Below are 16,780 nucleotides of genomic sequence, written 5' to 3'. Positions count from 1 at the left end.
ACAGACAATCATTCACACTCACATTCACACCTATGGTCAATTTAGAGCCACCAATTAGCCTAACCTGCATGCCTTTGGACTGTGGGGGAAACCGGAGCACCCGGAGGAAACCCACACAGACAGCATGGAAACTCCACATAGAAAGGCCCTCGTTGGCCACTGGGCTCAAACCCAGGACCTTCTTGCTGTGAGGCGCCAGTGCTAACCACTACACCACTGTGCTGCCCATGTACAGATACGAATAATTACAAATAAAAAATACTAAAAAATACAACCCCGATTCCAAAAAAGTTGGGACAAAGTACAAATTGTAAATAAAAACGGAATGCAATGATGTGGAAGTTTCAAAATTCCATATTTTATTCAGAATAGAACATAGATGACATATCAAATGTTTAAACTGAGAAAATGTATCATTTAAAGAGAAAAATTAGGTGATTTTTAAATTTCATGACAACACATCTCAAAAAAGTTGGGACAAGGCCATGTTTACCACTGTGAGACATCCCCTTTTCTCTTTACAACAGTCTGTAAACGTCTGGGGACTGAGGAGACAAGTTGCTCAAGTTTAGGGATAGGAATGTTAACCCATTCTTGTCTAATGTAAGATTCTAGTTGCTCAACTGTCTTAGGTCTTTTTTTGTCGTATTTTCTGTTTTATGATGCGCCAAATGTTTTCCATACGCAGCCATGATGCTGTAATTGATGCAGTATGTGGTTTGGCATTGTCATGTTGGAAAATGCAAGGTCTTCCCTGAAAGAGACGTCGTCTGGATGGGAGCATATGTTGCTCTAGAACCTGGATATACCTTTCAGCATTGATGGTGTCTTTCCAGATGTGTAAGCTGCCCATGCCACACGCACTAATGCAACCCCATACCATCAGAGATGCAGGCTTCTGAACCGAGCGCTGATAACAACTCGGGTCGTCCTTCTCCTCTTTAGTCCGAATGACACGGTGTCCATGATTTCCATAAAGAACTTCAAATTTTGATTCGTCTGACCACAGAACAGTTTTCCACTTTGCCACAGTCCATTTTAAATGAGCCTTGGCCCAGAGAAGACGTCTGCGCTTCTGGATCATGTTTAGATATGGCTTCTTCTTTGAACTATAGAGTTTTAGCTGGCAACGGCGGCTGGCACGGTGAATTGTGTTCACAGATAACGTTCTCTGGAAATATTCCTGAGCCCATTTTGTGATTTCCAATACAGAAGCATGGCTGTATGTGATGCAGTGCCGTCTAAGGGCCCGAAGATCACGGGCACCCAGTATGGTTTTCCGGCGTTGACCCGTACGCACAGAGATTCTTCCAGATTCTCTGAATCTTTTGATGATATTATGCGCTGTAGATGATGATATGTTCAAACTCTTTGCAATTTTACACTGTCGAACTCCTTTCTGATATTGCTCCACTATTTGTCGGCGCAGAATTGGGGGATTGGTGATCCTCTTCCCATCTTTACTTCTGAGAGCCGCTGCCACTCCAAGATGCTCTTTTTATACCCAGTCATGTTAATGACCTATTGCCAATTGACCTAATGAGTTGCAATTTGGTCCTCCAGCTGTTCCTTTTTTGTACCTTTAACTTTTCCAGCCTCTTATTGCCCTTGTCCCAACTTTTTTGAGATGTGTTGCTGTCATGAAATTTCAAATGAGCCGATATTTGGCATGAAATTTCAAAATGTCTCACTTTCGACATTTGATATGTTGTCTATGTTCTATTGTGAATACAGTATCAGCTTTTGAGATTTTTAAATTATTGCATTCCGTTTTTACTTACAATTTCTACTTTGTCCCAACTTTTTTGGAATCGGGGTTGTAAAACAGGGTGCCCACTCACACCTGAGTGTCATCCCATTGATTGAAAACACCTGACTCTAATTTCACCTTCAAATTAACTGCTAATCCTAGAGGTTCACATACTTTTGCCACTCACAGATATGTAATATTGGATCATTTTCCTCAATAAATAAATGACCCAGCATATTTTGTCTCATTTGTTTAACTGGGGGGCATGGTGGTGTAGTGGTTAGCACTGTCACCTCACAGCAAGAAGGTCCTGGGTTCGAGCCCAGTGACCAGCGAGGGCCTTTCTGTGTGGAGTTTGCATGCTCTCCGCGTGGGTTTCGTCCGGGTGCTCCGGTTTCCCCCAAAGGCATGCAGGTTAGGCTAATGGCCTCGGTGCATGCATCACTTTCTTGTTTGGTGTAAGGATGGTATGATATTTCCGGTCAGTATGTGGAAGTGCCGGTGTTATGGCTGAGTATGTACTGCACACCACTTGCATTGTCATACAGATGACATGAGCTGCCTCAGCCTTTTCTAGCTTGCCTGGTTGAAATTACTGTCCCTTGCCAGTCATCACTCAGATCATCTCCGATAACCAAAACAAGCTTTACATAATTGCCAGCAATACTCAGCATTGAATTGCAAATATGTAGTCCATTGATCTTAATTGTCATCTCTATAATACAACTTTGGGACATTTTAAGAACTATGGTTAGTATCTGGACCACACCCAATACCACCCAGATAATATTGTTATTTTTACTGCTTTTAATGTTATAGGCCTACTGCTCTATGGTTCTAACTCATACACAGTGGATATTTTTGTTTACCTGGTATAGAATTGTATGTGGGCGGCATGGTGGTGTAGTGGTTAGCGCTGTCGCCTCACAGCAAGAAGGTCCGGGTTCGAGCCCCGTGGCCGGCGAGGGCCTTTCTGTGCAGAGTTTGCATGTTCTCCCCGTGTCCGCGTGGGTTTCCTCCGGGTGCTCCGGTTTCCCCCACAGTCCAAAGACATGCAGGTTAGGTTAACTGGTGACTCTAAATTGACCGTAGGTGTGAATGTGAGTGTGAATGGTTGTCTGTGTCTATGTGTCAGCCCTGTGATGACCTGGCGACTTGTCCAGGGTGTACCCCGCCTTTCGCCCGTAGTCAGCTGGGATAGGCTCCAGCTTGCCTGCGACCCTGTAGAAGGATAAAGCGGCTAGAGATAATGAGATGAGATGAGATGAGAATTGTATGTCCTCATCAGAGGCAGAAAACCGCTCCAAACTGAACTTGCTGCTGACGGTTAACTCCTCGATTTGTTTTCGGAGCTTTGATTATTTCCTCACGTACCTCTTCGTTTTCATTGAGGGAGAGATCAAGCGCAGCAGGCTCAGTACTGGCGCAGTGGTCATGTTCATGACACGGCCATGGGTCATCATCAGGGTTAGTCTGCATCTCTGTTGGGTCGGTGTTGGGTGGACGCTTTGTTCTTTCCCATACTCCTGGTCGTGGGGTTGGGATATTAGTTATTCCAATGAAAAAGCACAGGAACAGCTCCAGGTTGCAGTTGTCGTCATCCAGCAGGAGTGGGAGGCTCGATGAGATCATCAGTGACAAAGTGTCGTGAACACACTCAGGAAGTACTTGTGACGATAAAATGATCTGTCCTGATCTTAACAAGCCACTGTTTCTGCAATTCTGAGTCCTTTGGAAAGGTGTGGAAACTCAGGTGAAAATTGGACCTAGTTGATGCTGTGCAGAATGGCACACAGCAGTGGTGGTTAGACCTGCTGTCCGCACGTTGTTGAAAGGATAATTTTGTCTGTTTACATGTCATGTTTAGTACATGTAGAGATGGGTATGAAATACGGAAGAAACCTGGAAAAAACAGGAGCGTTGGCAGCTATGGACAGCACAGTGTGCGCTTTCAATGGCTACCAGATGTTTACAACCATCCTGACATTTTAGCGGAAATTATGTCACGTTCCGGCATGCACATAGGGTATTGGTGGCTCTAAATTAACCGTAGGTGTGAATGTGAGCGTGAATGGTTGTCTGTGTCTATGTGTCAGCCCTGCAATAACCTGGCGACTTGTCCAGGGTGTACCCTGCCTCTCGCCCATAGTCAGCTGGGATAGGCTCCAGCTTGCCTGCGACCCTGTAGCGGCTACAGATGATGGATGGATGGATGTTTAACTGGGTTTTCTTTATCTACTTTTAGGACTTGTGTGAAAATCTGATGATGTTGTAGGTCATATTTATGCAGAAATATAGAAAATTCTAAAGAAGAAACCTTTATTTGTCACATGCACACGGAAATTCATCCTCTGCATTTAACCCATCTGAAGCAGTGAACACACATGCGCGCGCACACACACCCAGAGCAGTGGGCAGCCACACTAGAGTGCCCGGGGAGCAGTCAGGGGTTAGGTACCTTGCTCAAGGGCACTTCAGCCCAAGGCCGCCCCACGTTAACCTAACTGCATGTCTTTGGACTGTGGAGGAAACCGGAGCAAACCCACACAGACATGGGGAGACCATGCAAACTCCACACAGAAAGGCCCTCGCCGGCCACTGGGTTCGAACCCGGAACCTTCTTGCTGTGAGGCGACCGTGCTAACCACTACACCACCGTGCCACCCAAAAAGAGTTTTGAAAGGGTTCACAAACTTTCAAGCACCACTGTATCTCTGTGTAAGCAGATTGAAGGGGAGTGGGATGGTGTGATTTAGAAAGCAACGGTGGGATTTAGAAAATGATCAGGCCACACCTCCTTACCAGGACTGACCGGCACAGAAGCCACACTTTTTCACTGAGCCTTACAACGGCATCATTTTTGTTTCTGAAAGGTAGACAGCCATCTGAATTAAAGTTATGCTTGCTAAAATGGGTTTTAAAATGCATAGCTAATAATATTAGTGCTCAAAAAGAAGCTAGTGAAAGTGTGCAAGCTAGCTAAGCAAGTGGATGACTGATGCAAATCTCTCTGCTGTATCTACAGTTTCTATGTGCCTCATTATAGGCTTTGTGTATGAAACAAAAAACAGCACATCAAATTGCTCGTCTGTTTGATGTAGTTTGACATGTGGCAACAAAAGGTGGGGTAGAAAGTGTGTAAAAGAGAAAGAAATGCCAAAAATGCCAAAAGAAATCCTTTGTAAACTTTGGATTCTGAATATTTCTATCGACACCAGGAATAAAATGAGCTGTGCTTCCTCTCTGGATCCATTCAGTCACTGGACTTCCCAGCGTTAACACTCTTCTGCAGAAAGCCCAAGCCAGATGGACCGGCCATGTTGTCAGGATGCCAGACAGTCGAATGCTCAAACAGTTGTTGTATGGAGAGCTGTGCCAAGGCAAGCGCTCATCTGGGGGACTGAAGAAATGCTTCAAGGACGATCACAAAGTGTCCCCCAAAACCCTAGAAATTGGTCTCAATTCCTGGGACTTGCTGACTCAGGATCGTCCAGCATGGCGAGCAAAGCTCACCATTGGCACATGTGCAGCAGAGATGAAACGCATCACCGAGGCCCAGAAGAAATGAGCTGCACGGAAGACTTGAACTATCGCCACCCCAACTACACCGCCTTCCCCACACGTGCCCGACATGTGGGGGTACCTTCAAAGTCCAGATTAGCCTCATCGGTCACCTCTGGACCAGGGGCGATTTCTCAGAGACAACAAGGGAAGCCGAGCTTCCCCTAAAATTCTCTCCCCAAACTGCGGCATCTATGACGTTGAATTCTCATTAAAACAATAACTTGCATAACATAATATATGCCCAAGATTGTATTTACGTTCATAACTATCCTGTAACTTATTTGAGTGATGTCTGACGAACTTGCAGTTCGCTACGAGAATCACCTTTGCTGCCAGGCTGTAACCAGCGTTGCCAGATACTGCTGACGTTTTCCAGCCAAAATATGTTCAAAACCCGCCAAAATGCACTTAAAACCGCCCAATCTGGCAACACTGGCTGTAACCTTTCTTATTTCAATGGGCTCTATGGACTGGCAGCCGGGTATCCGTTGCAGTCTATGAGAGGGCTCTGAACAGCCAATTTCGGCTAGTTGTTATTGGTTAAAGTCGACAAAATTGTCACTTCCAGGGAAGCCGGGCTTCTCTGGGACTAACGAGACAGTGGGGGGGACAAGAAGCCGGGCTGATGAAGGATTATTGGAGGTAGTGTTGAAAGACATGAGGAGGGCGGGCTCTGTACTTTGGCGTCGGTGAGGAACACGGTAAGCGCATGATCAGTCAGTCCCTAGCGGATGTCGAGAAAGTGTAGTCGTGTGCCAAAGTGCTGTCTGAATTTCTTTTCATATAAACGTTTCTTCTCATTGATGTCTCTGTACATTACTCTGTAAATAAATGTAAATATTACTCGTTGTGCTCCGTTAACTTTCATCCATTCTATCAGTTTGATCATTCGTGAATTCACTCGTTTATTTCATTTGTAGTTCAATCTGGTTGTAGGCTAGCTTGAGCCTTATTGGGATCTGCAGTGCTAGCTGCTAACAGAAATTGGTGAAGTCTCTGGAAAGCACAACCAGCTGGTATGACAGGGTCACAGACCATTTTCTGGAAAAGGAGCGGAGGGCAGAATTTGTGTATAAATAGTGTGCATCATATAATGTTCATGAATCTGAAGTGTGTATATTGTTCAGTAATGTTAAGAGAATGGTGGGCTCTGTGTTATAGGTTATACCTGGGTATAATATTCAAGGTTCTGTGTGTTGCATAGCCTACCTGGTTATGAATTTCCAGACTGCGTTGCAGAAGATGTTCAAGGATGTGTTGCACAGCTGGGTGTTGTGTTAAAGACTCTATATTGCATATCAGGGTATGATGTTCAAGGCTCTTCGTTGAATAGCCAGTGATTTTTGGATGTTTGATATTTTTGATTAAGGATATGAGGCACTAGCCTGGCAAGCCAGACTATAAGATGAAATGTACAAGCAAAAATACTTTCTGCCACTAGGTAGGGTTGTCTAGTTCACTATGCTAATGGGGCACACCTTTCTATGCTTTGATATCCGGCCTACAGGTTTTACGATGAATGTGTAAAATGGGCTTCCCCTGTTTTAAAAACCAGCAGCCACCACTGCTCTGGACCTACACCCACCAAATTCAAGTCATGGTCATCTTTGACCCCAAAGGACGAATATCATTCAATCACCACTGGTTCCTAACTGTTTCCTTCATACACACTCAATGATCAATAAAACTCCTTCTACACACATCATTAGTCAGAGATGATTTTTTTCAACATGTTCTTAATATTATGATTCCTTTATGAAAGCTCTGTAATAGCCACTCGCCACTTTATGTTTATATGCAAATGGTCCTTTTAAGCTCTTTGAGCCATTTTACGAATAACACCTGGACCATCAGGTATTAGTGAAAACCATTTTTTCCACAATAATATGCTTCTTATGATGACTACGCTAGATAATTTCATCCACCAAGTAGGCGATATTTTTAATGTGGTTTGTTTATCTGCCTGTAAGCAGTATTGTGCAAAACCTACTGACCTGATTTCTATGAAACTTGGTGGAAGGGTGGAGCATGGGCCAAGGAAGAACCCATTAAAATTTGGAACAGATCCGAGTCATGGGGTGGCTCCAAATGTATTTTCACTTTTGCTAATATTGCGAGACACAGAAGTCTACGCTCAACAATGCAGTACATCTTAAAATCCAGTAGATTTCAAGTCGTAAAGTTTAATATTGAAAAACATAGCCAGTGTAGAAATACGTACTAGGTGCTGGAACAGGAGAGGCCTTAGTCTGTCAGCTAAGTTGACTGTTTCCAAGGCGATAGTCCTACCGTCTCTCCTCTATGGTTCTGAGACGTGGCCGACCCTAGTCCACCACATCCACCATCTGGAAGTTTTCCACCAGAGATCGCACCGACAGATAATGAACATCAAGTGGTGGCAGTGTAAGACCAATGCTGAGGTCCTCCACCGTGCCAATTCTACTACCATTGAGACCATGTTTTGAAACAACAGACTACACTGGCTCGGCCATGTGGCACGAATGGATGACTGTAGAACACCAAAGCAACTGCTGTTCGGTGAACTTAAGCAGGGTAAACGCGATAAGGGTCATCCACATAAGCGTTGGAAAGACTGTGTGCCAAGGAGGACCTGCGGCTCTTCGGCATAAATGCTGACTGGTACCAGATTGCGCTGAACCGCAGCACCTGGCGGGCCACTCTCTCATTGGGAAAGGAGCTCTGCGAGGCCTGCCTCCAGACGAAGGCAGCCGAAAGACACGAGCGTCAACGATTGAGGGTGTCCAAGAGTCCCCCATCGTCATAATATGACGGGGACCGTAAGTAAGTAGAAATACGATGACCTATCACAATCCACAGTCATGGCTACCAGAGGATTACTGGTACCCATGAATATGAATTGTGATATGAAGACTTCAGCTAGGCGCAACCATATTTTGATATAATTCTAATAGTTTGGGAAATATATCCAGCCTTATAAAGTGGTTATGGATGCAGATTTGTATATCATAGAAGAGTTGATTATTGTCCTCGGAGGAGGTTTGCACTCTTTGAGTAATTATTAATGCTTCATTGGATGTTCTCAGCAATTGTTTTTCAGCACTTGGGTTGTGTTTGGTGTTCAAATTACTTAAATCTAGGGATGCATCAATATATTTTCCCAGCCTGAGTGGGAGTATAAAGAGTTGTTTTTTTGGCAATTGTTAATACTGAATGAGTAACCTACTTACTTTTAAGCAATTGGGGCACCATGGAACATTTTATTTAGCTGCGTTTATCTTGCTGTTATCTTGTGTGCTGCTAGCAATGAACTCCTCGTTTTACTCGAGTTTTATGTTTAAGATGTCATGGCGTTTAACTACTTTTATACAGAGTGTGAAGGTGGCTGACCTGAGTGTAGTGGTCATTAAAAAAAGAGCACGAGGTGCCATGTTTATAGCTTGACTTACAAGCCGTGTGTATACCCTGGTGAGCGCATGTCTCAGCGCTTGCAGAAGAAAGAGAAGTGCTCTCTTTTGCATGTGCACCAATTTCTCAGCATGCTGTGCTTCCCTGCTTTGTGAGATTGAGACGTATGGTTCTATGCAAATGTGTTTATATCTAGATAACTACATTTTGTTAAAGACACACCAGTAATCAGTTCTCAAGTTGCTCTTGAGATAAACTACTGGAAGGCTGCATTCTTATTTTGGACAAATAAATGGCATTGGTTCTTCCCTGAGAGTTCTATCCCTTCTGGTCTTCCATGACCCGCCACGCCTACTTAGATCAAAAGGTGCTGGTACCTCGTATAGTGAAGGCTACATCAGGGAGCAGAGCCTTTTCTTACAAAGCCCCACAGTTATGGAACAGCCTTCCAAGTAGTGTTCGGGACTCAGACATAGTCTCAGCATTTAAGTCTAGGCTGAAATCACATCTGTTTAGTCAAGCCTTTTGTTAATGGTGTTTGAGGTAAAGGAGAAGATCTGGAGGGTCCTCAGACATAGTGTTTTGGTAAACTGGGATGTATGGATGCTGTCAGTCCTCCACTTGCTTGCTCACTCGAGTTTGTTGACGGTGTAGTGGCTGGCTGCTTTATGTCCCGGGGCTCCCTCATGCCTGTGTTACCTTCTGGCTCTCCTCTTTTAGTTATGCTGTCATAGTTAGTTGTCGGAGTCCCTGCTTGTACTCAGTGCAATATGTATACTGTTCCTACTTATTCAGGTGACATTGGGCATACCTAACAACCTGTTTTTTTGGGGTTCCCCCCCCAAATCTGTTCCTCTGAGTTACATGTCGGTCCTGGGATCGAGATGCTGACCTCTTCTGCTCCTCGGACCTGCCTGATCCATCCTGGTGCCCTGTGTCTGGTTGGAGTCTCATCGCATCGCTCCTGTGCAGGGGGGGCCCCATGTGGACAGTTGGGGGTCGTGCCTGGAGGACGCTCTGGACTCTTGGAGTGGTGCTTTTGTGGCTGAGGACTGCAGTTGACTTGCTGACTTTGGGACTGCAGTTGTCCTGAACGGTTTTGCACTCAGGTTTCCATCGGTGGGGGGTTTATAGCATCAACGAAGCTGGCTTTATGTTAGGACTGTTAATGTTATAGTCATGTTGTCTGTTGTTGTCCAAATGTTCCTTTTTGAGTCTGGCTCCTCTCGAGGTTTCTTCCTCATGTCGTCTGAGGGAGTTTTTCCTTGCCACCGTCGCCACGGGCGTGCTCACTGGGGATAGATTAGGGATAAAATTAGCTCATATTTTAAGTCGTTCAAATTCTGTAAAGCTGCTTTGCGACAATGTTTATTGTTAAAAGCGCTATACAAATAGACTTGACTTGACTATCCCATAATTCAGACAGAAGTGTCATTATAAACCATGATATATAAAATACTTTTTTTCATATATCTAGAAAGTATGTGTTGAACTGCACTTAATTGTGATCATGTTACAAGTAAATTTGTTGCTGTGTTGTGAATAATATTTTACTCATGTCCATATGGAGAGAGTAAGTGTGTATGTGGTTAAGTATGCAAATGTGTCAGTGTGTATTTGTGTGTCAGCATGCGCCTGGTTAGGAGACCTTGTTGCACTCCAGGGTTATTTCACACGCACTACCTGCTACTGAGAGATGAATGTTTGATAAGCACACAGAACATCCAGTGTGTGAACTTTTTATTATACTATAATTTGAAGGCCAACAAGACATAAGGTGTGTTAGAAAAGAGGAAATACTAAAATGTACAGGATGCACATAGCATAACACACTTGCTTCCAGTTATAGTTAGACTGTTGGGCAAAAAATGGTTGGCAAATGTCTCTTTTTAACATAGTTTTCTCTCAAATAACTTTTTTCTTATATTTCTTTCTCCATGTTTTCCTGTCTCTCTCTCTCTCTCTCTCTCTCTCAGTTCTCATTCTGGAGCCAGTGGAGAGGGATGACCTGAGTGATAAGACACTAAAGATCACAGACTTTGGATTGGCACGAGAGTGGCATCGAACCACTAAGATGAGTGCAGCAGGCACCTACGCCTGGATGGCTCCAGAGGTCATTAAGCTGTCGCTCTTCTCTAAAAGTAGTGATGTGTGGAGGTAAGACAGCAGCCTGAGGGAAAAGTCCTTTAGGTTGCGTCATATTATACCAAGAAATAGAAAGTTATTATTCTGAAGAGTATAATTAACATTTACTCCACAAAATTGAGTCGTACATGAGCTGATAGCCGAGTTGGCTATAAGCCATGTACGACAAGATTGAGTGGAAAACTGTTTTATTCTATCCACATTCACTGGATTTTAAGAAACAGAGCCTTTTTATTTCTTGCAAATTCAATAAATAAAAACTTTATACAAAACGTCTGACAAAATCATTTCCGCTTAGAATGTAAACAAGCCGGTGAAATGACGGGGGCAATTTGTGAAAAATCCTTTCATAATAATTCATGAAAATTAAAAAAAAGACATGTTCTTACTATCAAATACTTTTATTCCATATTTTGTCGTTGCTTTTTTTTTTGTAATTTTGGGGATTTTGTTTTCGAATAGAGTTTTTATTTCGTCCTCGGTTGGTTCAGCAGCACACGTCACCATTTTCTTCGTCTTCTTCTTTTAGGTTTTTTTTGGTGGTTGGCAAATCAACTTAAAGGTGCATTACTGCCACTGACTGGGCTGGAGTGTGGAACAGGAGATGTTGGGGGGGAGACTATATTCTTTTATCTGTTTCTGTTTCTTTTTAAATCCTTGATAAAAAAGCTGCCATTTTGTTTTTCTCTACTCACGGTATATGAGCTGATATCCTAGTAGTAGAGTAGCCAATCAGAGTGTGTGATTGCTCATATCCAGTGAATGTGGATAGAATAATACTATTTAACAATTATTCGTGAAAGACGAGGTGAATGTCGTTGAATAATAACCAAGACCAAATCGAGGTTATTATTCACTGAGCCTGAGGCGGGTAATTGTTTTAGTATAAATACACAGGTGATTTTATTTTTAAAAAAATCATATTAAAAAATAATTTATTTCAATCTTCAAAAGTGGCATGCGAATGTAACACACGCAGGCTTGTGTCACTTATCTATGCTGACTCACGTAAAATACAGTACTTTGTTTTGAAATCAATAAAATAAATCACAATTCCACCTTACCTTTGAATAGTTTTAGACCAAACTTCGTAGCACTTTAGTGCTTTCAGGAACAGCATTTTCTTTCATAATTTGTAATTCTTCCTCACTTACTGTGCCAAAGCGACTGGCCTCCATTTTGCCGAGTCACTCGAGGTGATTATCGAGAAATAGTCCGAAATTCTCAACCAATCAGCGCGTGTAATTTTCTATAATCACCTGCATACTTGTACTAAAACACGATAACGCACCTTCCTAATTCTAGTGTACCTAATTTAACTGAGCTAATGGCCTGTAACTGTAAAATATGCCTGAACAGTTAACCATGCCACTGAAGACAGCCTGAAGGAGGCTTGTACCAATAGCCTACATTTACGTGCACAAAATAGTCCAGTTTTTGCCCTTATACTGAAAAAGACAATATTACTACTAAGTTGTTTACATGATTAATGAAAATAACTGTTCCACTAATATTCCTGTTTACATGCACCTGTGCATACTGATTGTCTAGTGGATTTTTGTACAATGCACAGAGCTGACTGTAAACAGGCAAGAGGCCATGTGTTGCAAACTGCCATAAAAACCCCAATTACAAATATTCCAGTATTCCAAATGTGCTGTATACACATTCAAAGAATGCTCCTGAAATCTGAACAATATTGGCATATCCCACATCATTACATTAATGGCATTTAGCAGACGATCTTACCCAGAGCGATGGGCAACATACCCAGAACAGCCTGGGGAGCAGTTGGGGGTTAGGTGCCTTGCACAAGGGTACTTCAGCCATTTCTGTTGGTCCAGGGAACCGGCAACCTTATGGTCCCAAAGCTGCTTCTCTAACCATTAGGCCATGGCTTTTCCGCATGATAAATGCTATATTCAGGAATAAGGAATTCAAATTCCAGATGCAGAATATCCATTATCGAAAAGTCTTAAAGTCCTTCCCGTGCCACATGGCGGCGGCGATCTCCATTTCTGTAGCCCTTGGCCTCTCACATAGCTAGGGTTACAGTGGGGGGCTAAGTCCTCTGGTAACCGCGAGAGTTTGACTCCCCACTCACATCTATATTGCAGCAGGCCTTGCCAGACGGCAGTAGGTACCATTTTTATGATGGTCTTTGGTACGACCCAACCGCGAGTAGAACTCGCGATCTCCCGATCGAGAGGTGGACACGCTAACCACTAGGCCAACTCGCAGTTGAAGAGCCATTATGCTGTCTACATAATCTATATCAAGTTTGGAATAATAGTGGAATATTAGTGTACATGGTATCGTGCTGACTAAAGAAGGCCTCCATCACTGAAAGCAGTCTACACTGGTATTTTCCGTGATCTAACATATACCCGAACACAACCCTTTAGCTCATTAGCAACCACTTAATGAGATTAAAAGGGTGTTTGGGCTGCTAAGTAACTGCAGTGAGGGGAAAAAGCCAGACACAAACACATTCAACTCATGAAGGACCTGTAATTAGTGGTTGTGGTGAGGGTAATGCCAAAATGTGCACTGTGAATAGAATAGATCCTGTTCATGCCCATGTTTGAGCATCACTTTTTGTCCCACCAGTTTTGGGGTACTGCTGTGGGAGCTACTCACTGGCGAAGTGCCATATCGGGAGATTGATGCCTTGGCTGTGGCCTATGGAGTTGCCATGAACAAACTCACCCTCCCTATTCCCTCCACCTGCCCTGAAGCCTTTGCTCAACTGTTGGGAGGTACGACTGATACACACGCACATATATACTGCAAAAAGATTTCACATTACAATTTATAAGAACAGCACTATAATGGAATGGATTTATGTGAAATGTACCACTCTAGTCTTTCCTTTCCTGTTCTTATGTTTGTTAATTGAAAGTGGTTTGGCAGAATATAATCCAATCATACGGCTGAGCAGTTACCCTTTACCTTGGCAGTGCTGGAATATGAACTTGTCTGGCCACTTAAAACCTTCCCTACAGTATTCTCACTGCTACCACATACCTGTACTAATGACCTGATACAATTAATTTCTACAGTGTTTCCCCCTTTTATCTACAGTAATATAATAACCTGTCTCTTGTCTTTTCTCCAGAGTGCTGGAGCCCGAACCCTCACAGTCGTCCGTCCTTTAATAGTATACTGAAAAGGTTGCAGGCCATTGAGCAGTCCTCCATGTTCCAGATGCCACTGGAGTCTTTCCATTCACTGCAGGAGGACTGGAGGCTAGAGATTCAGCAGATGTTTGATGAGCTCAGGGCCAAAGAGAAGGTAAGAAGTGTTATTTTGTTCTACTTTTTTGGAGCTGCACTTCAGGCTAATGTTAGATTATTTTCCCATGTTGGCAGTTTATCAGGTACATATACTTTGTATCTACAATAGCAGTCAAAAGTTTGGATATACTTACTCATTATTATGAGTATCATAGTATGTGTATAATACTATAAGTATTGCTATGAGTATCATAGTAATGATCCTGTGGGTATTATTGAGTAATCATTGGTTAGTCATTGGGTAATCATTGGTTTATCATTGGGGATTATTGGGTAGTCATTGGGTGTCATTGGATAGTCACTGGGTAATCATTGGGGATCACTGAGTAATCAGTGACTTATTATTGGGTTATCTTTGAATAATCACTGGGTAATCACTGGGGATTACTGGATAATCATTGGTTGATCATTGAGTAATCATTGAGTAATCATAGGGTTATCATTGGGGATCACTGGGTAATCACTGGCTTATCATTGGGTAATCATTGAGTTATCATTGGGTAATCATTGAGTAATCATAGGGTTATCATTGGGTAGTCATTGTTTAACATTGGGTAATCATTAGTTTATCATTAGGTAATCATTGAGTTAAGACTGGGTAGTCATTGGATGATCATTGGGTTATCTTTGGGTAATCACTGGGTTATCCTTGGGTAATCATTGGCTTATCATTGGGTAATCATTGAGTTATCATTGGGTATCCTTGGGTTATCACTGGGTTACCATTGGGTAATCACTGGGTATCATTGGGTAATCGCTAGTTTATCACTGGGTTATCAGTGGGTAATCATTGAGTAATCATAGGGTTATCGTTGGGTAGTCATTGTTTAACATTGGGTAATCATTAGTTTATCATTAGGTAATCATTGAGTTAAGACTGGGTAGTCATTGGATGATCATTGGGTTATCTTTGGGTAATCACTGGGTTATCCTTGGGTATCCTTGGGTTATCACTGGGTTACCACTGGGTAACCATTGGGTAATCATTGGGTAATCACTGGGTATCATTGGGTAATCGCTAGTTTATCACTGGGTTATCAGTGGGTAATCATTGAGTAATCATAGGGTTATCGTTGGGTAGTCATTGTTTAACATTGGGTAATCATTAGTTTATCATTAGGTAATCATTGAGTTAACACTGGGTAGTCATTGGATGATCATTGGGTTATCTTTGGGTAATCACTGGGTTATCTTTGGGTAATCATTGGTTTATCATTGGGTAATCATTGAGTTATCATTGGGTACCATTGGGTAATCATTGGGTAATCACTGGGTATCATTGGGTAATCACTAGTTTATCACTGGGTTATCATTGGGTAATCATTAAGTAATCATTGAGTTATCACTGAGTAATCATTGGATGATCACTGGGTTATCTTTGGGTAATCACTGGGTTATCTTTGGTTTTTATCATTGGGTAATCATTGGTTTATCATTGGGTAATCATTAAGTAATCATTGAGTTATCACTGGGTAGTCATTGGGTATCATTGAATAATCATTGGGTGATCATTGTTTTATCATTAGGTATCATTGGGGATCACTGGGTAATCATTGGGTAATCATCGAGTTATTAGATAACCATTGGGTAATCATCGAGTTATCATTAGATAATCATTGGGTATCGTTGGGGGATCATTGTGTAATCATTGGGTTATCGTTGGGTACTCACTGGGTTATCATTGGGTACTCACTGGGTTATCACTGGGTACTCATTGGATTATCACTGGGTTACCATTGGGATAATGGGTAAGTGTGTCCAAGCCTTTGACTGATAAAATAACCAATAAATGTATCAGATAAATCTACAAAAGACCATTGACTATAGCAGAGCAAACCAGTTATATTATGTTAAAGGTGTAAATGCCTTCATCTTTTGCGAAAATATTATAATGAATATCATTTTCAGTCCTGTAATCAGTCAGTGACCGTGTTCTAGGAAAATGTACAGTATTAGCTATATCTATACTGAATATTTATATCCCATGTAGTATCAGGAGATGTATTATTTGTAGATTGTTAGTATTCTTAATTACTGTAAACACATCTTAAAAGCACAGTAACTTGGACAACTGTCAGCAAATAAAGTATGCGTCCAATAAATTACCATTTTATGACTCTGAAATTAGCATTAGAAAGCACCATAATTTATTGACTCAACTGGCTTAAGTGCTAATCTCATTTTCGATTCGCTGTTTACACACTACATTATCTCCATTTCCCTCATACACCATTATCCTTTATGATTCTGTTTACATTAAAAATATATGATTATACCATTTCTAATACTGATGCATGCATGCATGGTAATTTTTCTCAAACACGGCTTAAATACCCTCTTAAATTCACAACAGGAGCTGCGTTCCTGGGAGGAGGCGTTGGCTCGGGCTGCTGAGGAACAGAGGACACAGGAGGAGCTGTTGAAGAGACGTGAGCAAGAGTTAGCTGAGCGGGAAATCGACATCGTGGAGAGAGAACTAAACATCATTATCCATCAGATGTACCAGGAGAAACCACACGTCAAAAAGCGCAAGGGCCACTTCAAGAAGAGCCGGCTCCTCAAACTGGGCCGCGACAGCAACTGCATCAGCCTGCCCTCTGGTGGGTTAGATAGAAAATGCAACCAAGTGATCAGTGAA

The 16,780-nt window shown here is 42.4% G+C and overlaps 1 protein-coding gene across 1 annotated transcript in view; it reads left to right on the top strand.

Annotated features, from left to right (window-relative positions):
- map3k10 (mitogen-activated protein kinase kinase kinase 10) overlaps window positions 1–16,780 on the top strand; it is a 95,706-nt gene that overhangs the window by 66,242 nt on the left and 12,684 nt on the right. The window contains exons 2-5 of the mRNA XM_060923386.1: window positions 10,678–10,858; window positions 13,457–13,605; window positions 13,965–14,140; window positions 16,496–16,742. Of these exons, the coding sequence (XP_060779369.1) occupies window positions 10,678–10,858; window positions 13,457–13,605; window positions 13,965–14,140; window positions 16,496–16,742 (753 nt within the window). The remainder of the gene's footprint in view (window positions 1–10,677; window positions 10,859–13,456; window positions 13,606–13,964; window positions 14,141–16,495; window positions 16,743–16,780) is intronic.

This window comes from Neoarius graeffei, chromosome 6 (genome assembly GCF_027579695.1).
Source record: "Neoarius graeffei isolate fNeoGra1 chromosome 6, fNeoGra1.pri, whole genome shotgun sequence".
Classification (NCBI taxonomy): Eukaryota; Metazoa; Chordata; class Actinopteri; order Siluriformes; family Ariidae; genus Neoarius; species Neoarius graeffei.
This window is presented reverse-complemented; position numbering and strand designations above follow the sequence as displayed.